The sequence below is a fragment of the Phalangium opilio genome, unplaced genomic scaffold (genome assembly GCF_054372755.1).
Source record: "Phalangium opilio isolate 3A_F unplaced genomic scaffold, DU_Popi_V2 ptg000053l_1, whole genome shotgun sequence".
Lineage (NCBI taxonomy): Eukaryota > Metazoa > Arthropoda > Arachnida > Opiliones > Phalangiidae > Phalangium > Phalangium opilio.
The window spans coordinates 3,204,992-3,219,866 of record NW_028324172.1 but is presented as its reverse complement, the minus strand read 5'-3'; the positions used below and the strand labels follow the sequence as shown (position 1 = coordinate 3,219,866).

General features: G+C 36.5%; 1 protein-coding gene across 1 annotated transcript; it reads left to right on the top strand.

Annotated features, from left to right (window-relative positions):
* Positions 1 to 12,854: 12,854 nt before the first annotated feature.
* Positions 12,855 to 13,855, top strand: LOC149673083 (histone-lysine N-methyltransferase SETMAR-like). Its single transcript, XM_089840189.1, has 2 exons — positions 12,855 to 12,864; positions 12,933 to 13,855. Exons 1-2 carry the CDS (start codon positions 12,855 to 12,857, stop codon positions 13,853 to 13,855), a joined length of 933 nt encoding a protein of 310 aa, XP_089696315.1.
* Positions 13,856 to 14,875: the final 1,020 nt, after the last annotated feature.

The window sequence follows — 14,875 nt, the reverse complement described above, 5'->3', positions numbered from 1 at the left end:
GACCAAATTAGAAATAGGAATGGGTTGGGGGGTGGGGGGGGGTTGTTGACGTCACGTCGTGATGATCTTGGCGGGAAATTTGAATCGGTGCTGGATTTCTGTACGGCATATTTTTGCGTCCTTGGCGGTAAATGTATGCTTTGTCAACGCAAGGTTCCACTCTTAAATTAGGTTTACCTTTGATGTTTGGTCGATAGTGAGTTTCTTCAGCTCTGGCAAACCCCTTCCCCTCTTTTTAAATTCGGAACTTATAGAAGATAATTCCTTGTTCTGTACACCATCTGTATATCATTATCAACATTTTTTTTTGAATCAATTGCTTTGCCACCGACCAAAGTGAAAATAATATTTTACATCTTCTGTAATTCCATAAATATGCATGCCTACCTCTGATAAAGAAGCACTTGGGAAATGTTTCAAATGTTCTTCGTAAGGATTATCGGTGGGTTTCCAGGCTAATAAAATTCCGTTGCATTCGAAGCACTGTACTAGATCATCGGTATGTAACGAATAAAACCCCGCTCTGCTTAAAGCTTTTTTATAGTTTCCATCTTGTGGCCAGGAGTAAAAAGGAGTTCATGATGACGAATGAATATGATGATAGAAATATTCCATTTATTTATCACCAATAGTTCCTACCCCTCTCTTTTACCACCCCATTACTTAATATATGAAATAAAAGAAAACAGTATTAAAAAGGTGACACATTTATTTTTTAAAAATACAAAAGAGATTACAAAGAGTATTTCTTAACAAAAGAATTAAGTTATTCTTAACGGGCGCGTTTCAACATCTTTGTAAGCTGACGTCATTCTTCAAACAATATGGTCCAAACTCTGAAACCAGAGATTATGGAATTCCAGAATTCCCAAGATCAATGAAATAAATAGTACAATAAGTAGTTTTTAGGGGGTTGTACTCCAAGATCTGGCGTATTCTTGTCAACCTTTGTGTACTTGACTCCATAACAACTCACAACATACAATGGGGATGGGGAGAACGTAGCAACCCCCCGCACCTAATGGTAACGGACCCTTCAGCGTATAAGAGTGAGTTATTTTTACAATCATTTTATAATGCCCTTAAGATCTTTGTTGATCTCATTCCCCCTCCCACCCCCTGGGGTGGAGTATATACCGTTAAGGAATGTATCCCAAATTCTTAATCGGTGCTAAATTAAAAGTTTTTTGGTGAAACATAGGGTAATTTTGATAAATTTAGCTAAAATTTAACTCAACGTTTTTTACAATTTGAAATGTTTTTCAAATGACCTGTTTCGTGTCGGAAGAATGTATGCTAAACGACTGATTTCGTTTCGTTGGTCTATTCATTTTCCCATGTATTCCTATGGGGTTTTAGGAGTTTTAAATTATCGTTTTCATGTCGGTCAATTGTAACCCAAATGATCAAAAACGTTTCGATTGTTTTTTACTTCTAACACGAAATGCGTTGTGAATGATGCTTCTTTCAATACCGTTTTACGTTTTCCACAAATTTTTGATTACGAGGTTAATAATTTGATAAATATAGTCCGTATTAGGTTAATGCTTCGGTCTAATGATATGTTGTATCTCTGCTAACTCTACAAAAACATAACTTGTTGAGACTTGTCCGGATAATGCCCTCGGGGCAACCACCTGGAATCAATTAAATGTTTGGTGGTAGGATGGGCCACCAATTAACAAAGCAATAATCACTCTAAATACAAATTCCATTCATAGCAATACAAATGGTGCGAGCATCACCCCAAAGCCCTTAAGATACGTCTGAACGTGTTTACTTATAAATAAAAAACAGATGGGGATAAAGGTTTACCCTCGCCCTCCTTGTAATGTCATAAAACCTGGTGGGTGGTCCAATTAAAGAAAGGACAAAATAAATTCCATTAATAACAATACAACTGGTTCGACCACGCCCCCCCCCAAAGCCATTACGACACGTCTGAACGTGTTTACCTATAAGTAAAAGAACAGATTGGGATAAATTCTTTTGTTATGAACCATGTTCGACCCCCCTCATCCCCCCCTTAATGTCATATAACACACACCTGGGTGGCCAAAAGGGGATTTTGTAAACTATAGAGAGTCATTTCACTTCCGAACTCTGAAGAGAAAGGTTGGTGACAAGGCTAGTAAGAAATCAAGTGTTTCTTTCGATGCACCTTACGTAATATATAATTCTTGTTTTGGTAAAAATGTCCCTTAAAATGTGTGCTAAATAGAAAACATATGAGACTGTCTAGCCATATTCGTGTATACTTTACTCGGAAATATTAAGATCGGTAAGTTTTTTAGCATAATAAGTAATATTCCGGTATATTTCATTCATCTGACCACATCTCTTTCGGTATGGCCGAAAATGTTCATGAAAACCTCAAAAAACTAGGGTATGCCCCCATGCCACGTACGGGTCATCTACACTGCCCTCATTGTGCTGGGACTTTAAAAGACGTGCCTGACTGCGGCCAATTAGATTATTTCTGCACATCACGTGACTGTGCGCACTTCAGACGTTGTGTTTTAGTTCAATCTAAAAACCTTATCCGTATGTCGACCCATAAAGAGCGAAGACATCTTCTTGACGAGCGAAACTTTTGTACACTGTGCGGTGAGTTTATACCGGATTAAGGACTTGTGCCGTGTTACAAATGGACATATGATTCACCAGAGATTTAAATCAGGTACGGCAGTGACTTTCGAGATGAAATAGAATTGTGGAAGCATCATAGTTCAACTTTTGCTTCATAAAAAAGGGTATGTTTCACTTTGCATCATAACAATATTTGTACTTTAGTCGATATTCATGTGTACTTTAGTATTATTCGTATGAAGTTCAGTATTAATTTCTAATAAGCCACTTGTGCATGGTAAAATTGGTGTTTTTTAGGTAGTATTATATAAATGCCAGTATTTTAATCAATATTCATGGGTATTTTAGTAGGAGTCAGCTATAACCTTTGCATGTATTTTATATAAATCACGTGTAATTTAGTATTATTCGTATGAAATTCAGTATTAGTTTCTAATAAGCCACTTGTGCTTGGTAAAATTGGTGTTTTTAGGTAGTATTATATAAATGCCAGTATTTTATTCAATATTCATGTGTATTTTAGTAGTAATCAGCTATAACTTTTGCATGTATTTTATATAAATCACGTGTAATTTAGTATTATTCGTATGAAATTCAGTATTAGTTTCTAATAAGCCACTTGTGCAGGGTAAAATTGGTGTTTTTTAAGGTAGTATTATATAAATGCTAGTATTTTATTCAATATTCATGTGTATTTTAGTAGTACTCAGCTATAACATTTGCATGTAGTTTATATAAATCACGTGTAATTTAGTATTGTTTGTATTAAGTTCAGTATTAGTTTCTAATAAGCCACTTGTGCAGGGTAAAATTGGTGTTTTTTAGGTAGTATTATATAAATGCCAGTATTTTATTCAATATTCATGTGTATTTTAGTAGTAATCAGCTATAACTTTTGCATGTATTTTAAATAAATCACGTTTAATTTAGTATTATTCGTATAGAAAATCGGTATTAGTTTCTAATAAGCCACTTGTGCATGGTAAAATTGGTGTTTTTTAAGGTAGTATTATATAAATGCCAGTATTTTATTCAATAATTCAGAGGGTATTTTAGTTGTAGTCAGCATAACCTTTGCATGCATCTTATATAAATCCCTTGTAGTTTAGTATTATTCTTATGAAGTTCAGCATTAGTATATAATAAGGCACTTGTGCAGGGTAAAATTGATGTTTTTTAGGTTGTTTTATATACTTGATCTCGCTAAAACGTCACCTCCTCAGAAAAATAATCAAAAATTTTGGATTGTTTTTGAACTTTCGTAGTGTTTTTTAACCAACATATCCAAAATATAGGTATTATAGGATACATTTACGAATTATAGGTTTTTATAGGACCATCTCGGAATTATAGGTTTTTATAGGACCATCTCGGAATTATAGGTTTTTATAGGTATTATAGGTACTCTGGGAGCCCTGCAAGAGTAACTCTTTTAATCTTGGAGTTATTAAAATACCAGGAATATTGACCACCTTCTCTGGGTTTAAGACGCCACGCAAAGGATTAATACAACTCCAATTAACTTCTAAATTGAGTCAAGCTTCGAGATTTCTTTCAATTACGCACTTACGCTTTTAGCTCCAAAAGCTCAAGAACCATGTGGGGTATAGCGGGAAATACCCAGATTCCAAAATACTATTCAACGCCGAATACAAAATATTCTTATCATTCTGTTAAATTATTCTCCCTAAGCACTATTAACAATCTCATTAATAATTAACAAACGAAAATCTATCAGGAACAATTTACAGTCTTTGAAGATTTCAGATTGTAGATGCTAGAATTTACCTGGGCTCTAAAATGGCGCTGAACAAAATGGAATTTCGGGGAAATAATCGATATTTCAAATACAGGTATAGAATTTGCATTTTCAAAATGGTAAATATTATTTATCCTTGATAAATTGATCAAAAGGTTCGCCAACGAGACTGAAATTAACTACGCGACACTTAGAGTGAGTTTATAATCACTCGTTCGCGTTATTGAAGCGAGACTTGAAAAATCTCTCGGAATTAAGATTGATTTTCTCGATGACAATTGCACTTTCATTTCTTATCAGAAAGAATGGAACGTAAAAAGCAAAGCAACCCAGTTCGACATGATGGCGGATTATTTTATACGATCCCTGAACATGAAGTAAATTCCATACTTTGTACTTTATTAAACGACTATTAATTGGGGCGAGCGAGAAAGAATCGCCTTAAGGCGCTCTTTTGACTTTGACATAATAGTTCTGAGAAAACTGACAAACACGAAGCTGCGATTATAGACAAAAATATATGAAGAGTTCTTTAATTGTAATTTCAACTATCTCTCAGAAACAAATATAATTCAGTTTATGAACACTCGTGAGGTTATGTTAAGGTTATTATATAATTCATTTTGCCGATTCAATTATACAGGGTCAAGTGGGAAAAAGTTGCCAATTCTGTAAGTAATTTTAGGCCTAATATTAAAACGCCTTGATTAAATATCGAATAACTTAGTATAAATATTAAATCCTTACGATGGTTTTAGGACAATCATATCTTGACGATGGACACGCCCCGCTCCATTTTCGATAAAGGAATCAAATATTTCACTCCGTCTTCTCCCTATGGAACGAGCGAAACGACTATCCTTTCTGGTGCCCCGAAGAGAGTCACGTCCACTTCATTGTCCTTCTTAAACATGGACACTCCAGTAAATTTCGCTCAATAAACATTCCGCTCACCGCCCTATTCATTAATTTCCATTCTCGGTTCAATTAGGTGGTGACACTAATTGGGTTCACTTTGGTCATTCTGTCACTTTTGCTCGCCCTTAATCCGTCGTAACTAACAAATACAAATCAGTGCCCACCAAGAAAGTTGTCAAGAAAATGTCCCGAGAAATCCTGGAAAATGTCTGGGAGAACGCGTCGCTCTTCTGCGCCGAATGTAAGCGATTAAGCGCACCCCAAACAGTTGATAACAATTCACCCGCGCGAGAGCCAGTTTCGCATGAGGGATTCAATTACCAAAGATTATGTCTTAAAAGCAAAAGATTGCTGGCGATTCCCTCCGTTTTACCCCACATCACTTGTCGTCTGCTCGCTTCGTCGTGGCTGATCGGAGTGACTTTCATTCTGTTCTACTTGGGTTGCTTCTTGCGGACGGAGTTCACGATAGAAAGTTACAATTACATCGACACTCTCGCGGACTTGGTCAAATCTGGAATTCCAACAGGAATGACAGTGGACACATACAAACGCCTCCAATTTTTGGTGAATATCCATCTGTATGTTAAATTTCTCAATTCTTCTGACGTCATTGCTGAGTATCTACAGGCAGCCCAGGACCCCTCTGTTAAGGAATGGCTAGGCGAACTAGATCAGGATAAATTTTACGGCAATTTAAAAGATAGCATAAGAGAAGCTTTCATTCCCATTGTTTCCGGGCAGAAAGCTGCAATCATAGATGTTGCATTTTTTAATTCTGTCTTCGAAACCTTTATGAGAACCAAAAAAAGGTAGGAAAATTTATACGCGATGAAAGCGGGACTTTATTTTTCGGAAGAAGAAGTCGAGTTCGACTACCTACACACCATATTCAACACCTCTTGGGTGAGAAGCAGCCCCCAACTGCACGAGTCCCTCCAACTGAGGTCGGTAACAATCGTATGGTAAAATTATGAAGGGGTTTTGACAAATGTTCTATCGCAGCATGGCACCCTTATTCGAAACGAAAGTTTTCAAATTCCTGGACTTTGAGCTCGATTACACGATTGAACAGCTGAAGTGGGAGAAACCGCCGGAAAGCGTGACTGATTTGGACCTGAAGAGCGTCTGCGTTCCTTTCTACTTTCTTCTCATGTTGTTGTCGGGAACAGTAGGCGTCGCCATCACCGAAATTATCTTCTATTATTTAACATGAACTCGTAAAATGTAATACGTCACCACACCAGAGACCAAATCTAACACAAACTTTGAATTTACTTCGAAATGTATAGTTCACCAACGAAATCACTGCGTGTTGCGATCTACTCTTGAACTTATTGAGGGTAATTATGCACTTATGACACGAATGCGATTAAATATTTACTCACTCTCGTGTGAATTTAAATAAAATTAATTAAACTTTTAAAATATATGGATCTGTGGTTTTCGTTTCATCAAGAAACTATAGCGAATAGAATAGTTTGTCGTCATTTTTGAAAATTTTAACTATTATTGAAAAAGTACAGTTGTGGTTTCCGTTTGAAAGTTAAAAACAATTGCGAAAATTAAAATTTTATTTCTTGTAAATAAGCGATAAAATATATTTTTTTTTCAAATCTAAAATGTTATCAACGATTAAAACATATAAATAGATGCATCAGAAGCTTAATTACGATTAAACACTTTCGCACGAGTAAAGTTAGTTAAAAATATTGTATTTTCAAAGATTAAAATTGTAATAAGGGCTTCAAAGCATTCGATAAAGACCTGATCTATAATAATTATTCAATCCACAATTCTAATCGTCATGGTTTGAATTCATGAGATTATGATGTTAATATTCTCGAGTTACTGAAATTAACCTAACCTAAGCTTCAAAACAATTGACTACCAATTATTTAGATGAAGACCACAAATCAAATTTGATTGATGTATATTAAACTGAAATGATATTGATATTTCATCGGGGGCTATTATTTGCTCCCTGCCCTCAAAATTCTCGTTTACACCATTACTGTTAAATTTCAAATTCCGTCTGTAATCACTAATCTTATTGTGGGTGAAATAAAAAGTTAATTTGACGCGAGATATTTTTGCAGTTGCCAATCATTTTTTATTAAACCTTATTGTCCATTTATTCTTTAACAACAAAGGTTTTTGGGGAATTATTTATGTTAAAATCAAATATGCTATAATTAAGTCAACCCATAAGTGCATCTACCACATCCACAACCAATTGCAAATGAGGGAACTACAAGGTGGCCAAGTCAAAATCTTACAATTCTATTCTACAATATTTTTCGTCTGCTACATGCATTTAGAGAACGATTAATCGTTTCGAAACGAATATTTTGAAAAACGAGTAATATTCGTTTAAACGAATACTCTATTCGGATTTCGAATAGGAGATCTGATAAAACCGAGGGGATAGACACTTGAGAACTCAGGTGTTCATTATGTCTTGAACTCAATGTACTGTCGAAGCTGAACTCTGAGTTCCGAAGGCTTTGAACTCAATGCACTGTCAAAGCTGAACTCTTTTGAACTCAGGTGTACACAGAGATCCAAAGTGTTTACCCCCTCGGATAAAACGTTTAATACAAACACGCGAGCGACGATGTTTTGGCTCCTTCAAGTCTCGAATTGAAAAATAAAGCCATAGGAAAATATTATAATGCTTCCTATAGTATGAAACCTTGTACATTTTCATACTACAGCATTTGTTTCCAGATTTGACGCGCTTACGCTTTTACGCCCCCTGCGGCACGTTTTCGAACTACGAGTAAAAGGGGGCGAAACCGCCACCAAACTCCTTACCTCCTACCTGTGTATTGGCTAGACTTGGTCGACCAAATCAAAAAATTCCTAGCTAGTTTTCGAGTCATCTATTAATTTATTATGATAATATTGTCTAGCACTTAATCACTTATAATTATCATAATCAAGATCTTTAACGATTTAATTAAAATATGAATTTTTCTAAACAAATATTTAATTTTTTAACGTCAAAAAATCTCTAAAGGTCGTAATGGAAATATTTTTACAAATTTTAACGGAAGAAACTGCTGTTTCATACATATATTATTTTCTTATGATAAAGCCAAACTCTATTACGAGAATAATAAATAACTTAGTTGAAGTAGAACCTGTTCTCTTCCAAACGAAATATTTCCAAAAATCAATTGTTCTAGTCTGGTCTTTATTTTTAATAAAAATCGTTTAGATAGCTTAATTATCTTCATTTCCGTTACCCTGGTAACCGAAACATTAGCAGGTGTGTTTTGTTTGGCAAAAATAGCTTTTAAAATGATATTTTAAATTGATTGGGCAAACTGTGTTCAGCACGACGCCAAAACGGTACTCGAAGGATAGTAGCAAATTGTCTTTAAATTTAATAAAATGATTATGGCTTGAATAATTTGAGAGATTTGAAGTTAATAAGATAGTTTTACTTCACGTCGTCGCCTTTCGGATTTTACACGTTATGATTTAAATGGACCCCAAAATGGCGCTGAACGAAATGGAATTGCTCGGAAATAGTCGATATTTTAAATACAGGTATTTAATTTGCATTTTTAAATACTTATCCTTGATATATTGATCAATAGGTTCGCCAATGAGACTGAAATTAAATACGGCATACCTCCGGTGAGTTTATAATCATTCGTTCGCGTTATTGAAACGAGACTTGAGTAATCTCTCGGAATTGAGATTTATTTTCTTGATGACAATTGCACTTTTATTTTTTGTCAGATTTGGGGGAGTATTAAGAGCAAACGGACCCTGTTCAAAATGATGGCTGATTATTTGAAACGATCTCTAAACATAAAGTAAATTCCATATTTGAAAATATATTAGACGACTATTAATTGGGGCGAGCGAGAAAGAATCGCCTTAACGCGATAAATTAATCCTCGCTAGTTTGACAAAATTGATACACGGAAAGTGGCAGGTGAAACCGATTAGTAGTGATTTAGACAAAAATAAAAGTCCTATCGGGGGAAAAAGGTGAATAATTGTAATTGTAATCGTACCGAACCCTCAGAAACCAATATCTTTATGATCATTCAGAAGATTATGTTAAGGTCATATTTTAATTCATCTTGTCGATTAATTTTCAGGGTCAATAAGTTTCTCGGTACTTCCCCTATTCATTTATATACTCTTAAACCTACGCACAGGATTTTGAAAGTGAGTGATTAAAACGCTTTGATTTATTAATAAATTACGAAGCATAAATTGTTAATTCTACGATGGTTTTAGAAATTTCATATCTTCACGTTAAACACTCCAAGTTCATTTTTCGATGGCCGACTGGATTATTTCACTCCGTCTTCTCCCTACGGAACGACCGACACGATTATCATTTCGGGGGCCCCGAAGAGAGTCACGTCCACTTCCTTGTCCTTCTTAAACATGGACACTCCAGTAAATTTCGCTCAATTAACATTCCGCTCACCGCCCAATTCATTGAATTCCATTTTCGGTTTGATTAGGTGGTGATTTTAATCGCGTCCACTTTGGTCGTTCTGTCCATTTTGCCCATCGCTTACTTCATCGTAACCAACAAATACAAATCGATGCCCATCAAGAAAGTGGTCAAGAAAATGGCCCGAGAAACCCTGGAAAATGTTTGGGAGAACGCGTCGCTCTTCTGTATCGAACGTAAGCGATCAAGCGCTCGTTAATGTTTAATAACCATTAACTCTTGAGGGAACATGTTACGTATGAGGGATTCAATTACCAAAAACTATGTTCCCGTAACGAAAGATGTTTAGCGCTTTCATCACTCATGGTAAAGCGAGCTGGATAATTTTGTTCCTTACAGCGATTCCCTCCGTTTTGCCCCACATTACTTGTCGTCTGCTCGCTTCGTCGTGGCTGATCGGAGTGACTTTCACTCTGTTTTTTCTGGGTTGTTATTTGCGGACGGAGTTCACGACAAAAAGCTACAATCGCATCGACACCCTCTCGGACTTGATCAAATCGAGAATTCCACCTATAATGCTCGAGGAAACATACAGCCGCCTCCAAGTATTGGTGAATAACCTTCTAAATGTTAAGATTCTCAATTCTTCTGACGTCATTGTTCCGTATCTACAGGCAGACCAGGACCCGGCTGTTAAGGAATGGCTAGGCAAACTCGATCATAAGAAATGTTACAGCGATTTACTAGATACCTTAAGCAAAACTTTCATTCCCATTGTTTCCGGGCAGAAAGCTGCAATCTCAACGGTTGATTATCTAAATATTATCTTCGAAATCTTTAATTGGAAAAAGTTCTACGCGATAAAAGGAGGGCTTTATTTTTCGCAACAAGAAGTTGTCGACGACTACAAACACACCGTGTTCAACAGCTCTTGGGTGAGAAGAAGTCCGCAACTGCACGAGTCCCTCCAACTGAGGTCGGTAACGAATTTTATGGTAAAATTATTAGAGGGTTCTAACGAATGTTCCGTTGCAGCATGGCACCCTTATTCGAAACGAAAGTTTTCGATTATCTGGAATTTCATCTAGATTACAAGATGGAACAACTCAAGTGGAAGAGACCGTTTAAAAGCGTGACTGATTTGGACCTGAGTAGCGTCGGCGTTCCTTTTTACTTTCTTCTCACGCTGTTGTCGGGAACAGTAGCCGTGGTCACGACCGAAATTATCTTCTATTAAATAACACGAACACGTAAAATTAAATACGTCACCACACCAAATCTAAATTTCTCTATAATACAAAAACTTCGAATTTACTTCGAAATGTATAGTTTACGACAAAAACCACCGCGTTTTGCAATCTACTCTTATGACACGATTGCGATGAAATATTCTCTCACTCTCGTGTGAATTTGTATAAAATTAAACTTGGCAAAAATGGTTTTGGAAACTTGAAAATAGTATAGTTTGTTGTAATTTTTATGGCAGTTTTAACTATCGTTGAAAAAGTGGTTTCCGTTTGAAAGTTGAAAAGAATTGCGAAAATCAAAAATTTGTAAATAAGTCATAAAATACATTTCGTTTTTCAAATATAATATAAATTTGCAAGAATAAAGATAGTTACAAATACAAGTATTTTCAAGTATGGGGAAATTTTCGTCTAGCCAGTTTCTGACACCCCGATGGTAATGTGGTGGTGCGTCATCTTGTTGATACCACATACCACATCCCACATGTTTCAGCTAGAGGTAATTCATCAATGGCATCAGTGATGGTCGTTTGGAGAAAATCGAGATAAATTTCTCCAGTTAGATTTTCCTCAAAAAAGTAAAGACCAATTATTCTTCCACCAAAAATTCCAGCCCATACATTTGCTTTAAATCGCTCTTGGTGGTAGTTTTCTCTCAACCAGTAGGGATTTTCCTGAGACCAATAATGCATATTATGTCTATTCACATTTCCGTCCCTATGGAGTGTAGCTTCGTGAGACCATAGAACTTGCGAAACAAAATTCGGATTTTCTTCCCTCATCCATCTCATAGCCAAACAGAACTCTGTGCGTCTTAGTCTGTCACCTTCTGCCAGCGCTTGTTGCAAGTGAAAATGGTACGGATGGAAACTCTTCCTATGGAGTACCCTAAGAACACTATTATGGCTTATGCCAAGATCACTGCCTACAGCCCTCCTGCTAGTATGGGGATTGCCGACAAAAGCCTCTAAAATCATCTCTTCATTTTCACGGCGACCCACGATAGCATCAACCCGAGGTTGCCTTTCTTGATGAACAAAAGCCCCATTACCACGAAGATTTGCTTCAAGCAATCGAAAAGATCCCTCTACCGGATAATTTGGCCGATTTTGATATCTTTCTCGATATAACCTTGCGGCATCGCGAGCATTACCGCGACATTCATCTAGCAACAAAATCATATCGGTTTTTTCAGCGTTTGTAGACCTCGGCATGGTTATTTCATCCGCTCTGAAAAAGTCAGAAATTCCAAAGAAAGCATTAGATATGGTGAAGCCCGTCTTAACATGACAATTACTGACCATATCTAGTAAAATGCCCAGTTTTTTTACGATCTTTGTTAGTCTGGAAACGAACTACGCGATCTCGTTAGGCTTAACGTTTAAAACTATTTAAATTTGGCGGGAACTGCCACGGCCAACTCTTTAAGAATTATTTAAATTGCGCGGGAAGCTCAAGGCCACTTCTCTTTAATTCCAGATATGACGAGCATCTCGTTCTTGATGTTATTAAATGAGGAGTGCCGTAAACATGATAAATTAATGCAAATAAAAATAAAAAATATTGAAAGGTCGAGATTAATGGTCAATTTGACCGAGTCATCTTCTCGCGCAATTTAAATAATTCTTAAAGAGTTGGCCGTGGCAGTTCCCGCCAAATTTAAATAGTTTTAAACGTTAAGCATAACGAGATCGCGTAGTTCGTTTCCAGACTAACAAAAATCGTAAAAAACTGGACATTTTACTAGATATGGTCAGTAATTGTCATGTTAAGACGGGCTTCACCATATCTAATGCTTTCTTTGGAATTTCTGACTTTTTCAGAGCGGATGAAATAACCATGCCAAGGTTTACAAACGCTGAAAAAACCGATATGATTTTGTTGCTAGGTGAATTTCGCGGTAATGCTCGCGATGCCGCAAGGTTATATCGAGAAAGATATCAAAATCGGCCAAATTATCCGGTATAGGGATCTTTTCGATTGCTTGAAGCAAATCTTCGTGGTAATTGGGATTTGGTTCATCAAGAAAGGCAACCTCGGGTTGATGCTATCGTGGGTCGCCGTGAAAATGAAGTGATGATTTTAGAGGCTTTTGTCGGCAATCCCCATACTAGCAGCAGGGCTGTAGGCAGTGATCTTGGCATAAGCCATAATAGTGTTCTTAGGGTACTCCATAGGAACAGTTTCCATCCGTACCATATTCACTTGCAACAAGCGCTGGCAGAAGGTGACAGACTAAGACGCACAGAGTTCTGTTTGGCTATGAGATGGATGAGGGAAGAAAATCCGAATTTTGTTTCGCAAGTTCTATGGTCTGACGAAGCTACATTCCATAGGGACGGAAATGTGAATAGACATGATATGCATTATTGGTCTCAGGAAAATCCCTACTGGTTGAGAGAAAACTACCACCAAGAGCGATTTAAAACAAATGTATGGGCTGGAATTTTCGGTGGAAGAGTAATAGGTCCTTACTTTTTTGAGGAAAATCTAACTGGAGAAATTTATCTCGATTTTCTCCAAACGACCATCACTGATGCCATTGATGAATTACCTCTAGCTGAAACATGTGGGATGTGGTTTCAACAAGATGACGCACCACCACATTACCATCGGGGTGTCAGAAACTGGCTAGACGAAAATTTCCCCAACAGGTGGATTGGTCGGTCTGGCCCCTTTCCTTGGCCACCAAGATCTCCTGACCTCACACCGCTGGACTTCTTTCTTTGCGGATTTGTGAAAAACGAGGTGTATTCCACAGAGGTGCAAAGTATCGAAGAGCTTCAAAACCGAATACGTTTTGCATTTCTAAGCATTACTGAAGAGACTCTTGCTCGAGTGCTAATCGAAATAAATAACCGTTGCGAAGAATGCATTGGAAGAGACGGAGGACATTTTGAGCACATGCAATAAGTTAAGGAATTATCGTTAAATAAAAAGAAGTTTGAAAATGTTAAATTTTTTGTCCGTATTTTCATTTCTTCATTTTTGACGAATTAAGACGGAATTTTCCGATTAGTTCCATTTTTGGCGAATTTGGAACAAATTATCTTATTGTTCCATTTTTAACGAATTTGGAAGGAATTTTGCGTTTTTTTCCATTTTTGCCGAATTTAGAAGGAATTTTCCGATTTGTTCCATTTTTGCCGAATTTAGAAGGAATTTTCCGACTTGTTCCATTTTTGCCGAAGTTAGCAGGAATTTTCCGACTTGTTTCATTTTTGCCGAATTTAGAAGGAATTTTCCGATTTGTTCCATTTTTGCCGAATTTGGAACAAATTATCTGATTGTTCCATTTTTAACGAATTTGGATAGAATTTTTCGATTTGTTCCATTTTTGCCGAGTTTAGAAGGAATTTTCCGATTTGTTCCATTTTTGCCGAAGTTAGAAGGAATTTTCCGTCTTGTTCCATTTTTGCCGAGTTTAGAAGGAATTTTCCGACTTGTTCCATTTTTGCCGAATTTAGACGGAATTTTCCGATTTGTTCCATTTTTGCCGAATTTAGATGGAATTTTCCGATTTGTTCCATTTTGCCGAATCTAGAAATAATTTTCCGATTTGTTCCATTTTTGCCGAATTTGGAACAAATTATCTGATTGTTCCATTTTTATCGAATTTGGAAGGAATTTTCCGACTTGTTCCATTTTTGCCGAAGTTAGAAGGAATTTTCCGACTTGTTCCATTTTTGCCGAATTTAGAAATAATTTTCCGATTTGTTCCATTTTTGCCGAATTTAGAAGGAATTTTCCGACTTGTTCCATTTTTGCCGAATTTAGAAATAATTTTCCGATTTGTTCCATTTTTGCCGAATTTGGAACAAATTATCTGAGTGTTCCATTTTTAACGAATTAGGATGGGATTTTCCGACTTGTTCCATTTTTGCCGAATTTATAAGGAATTTTCCGACTTGTTTCATTTTTGCCGAATTTAGA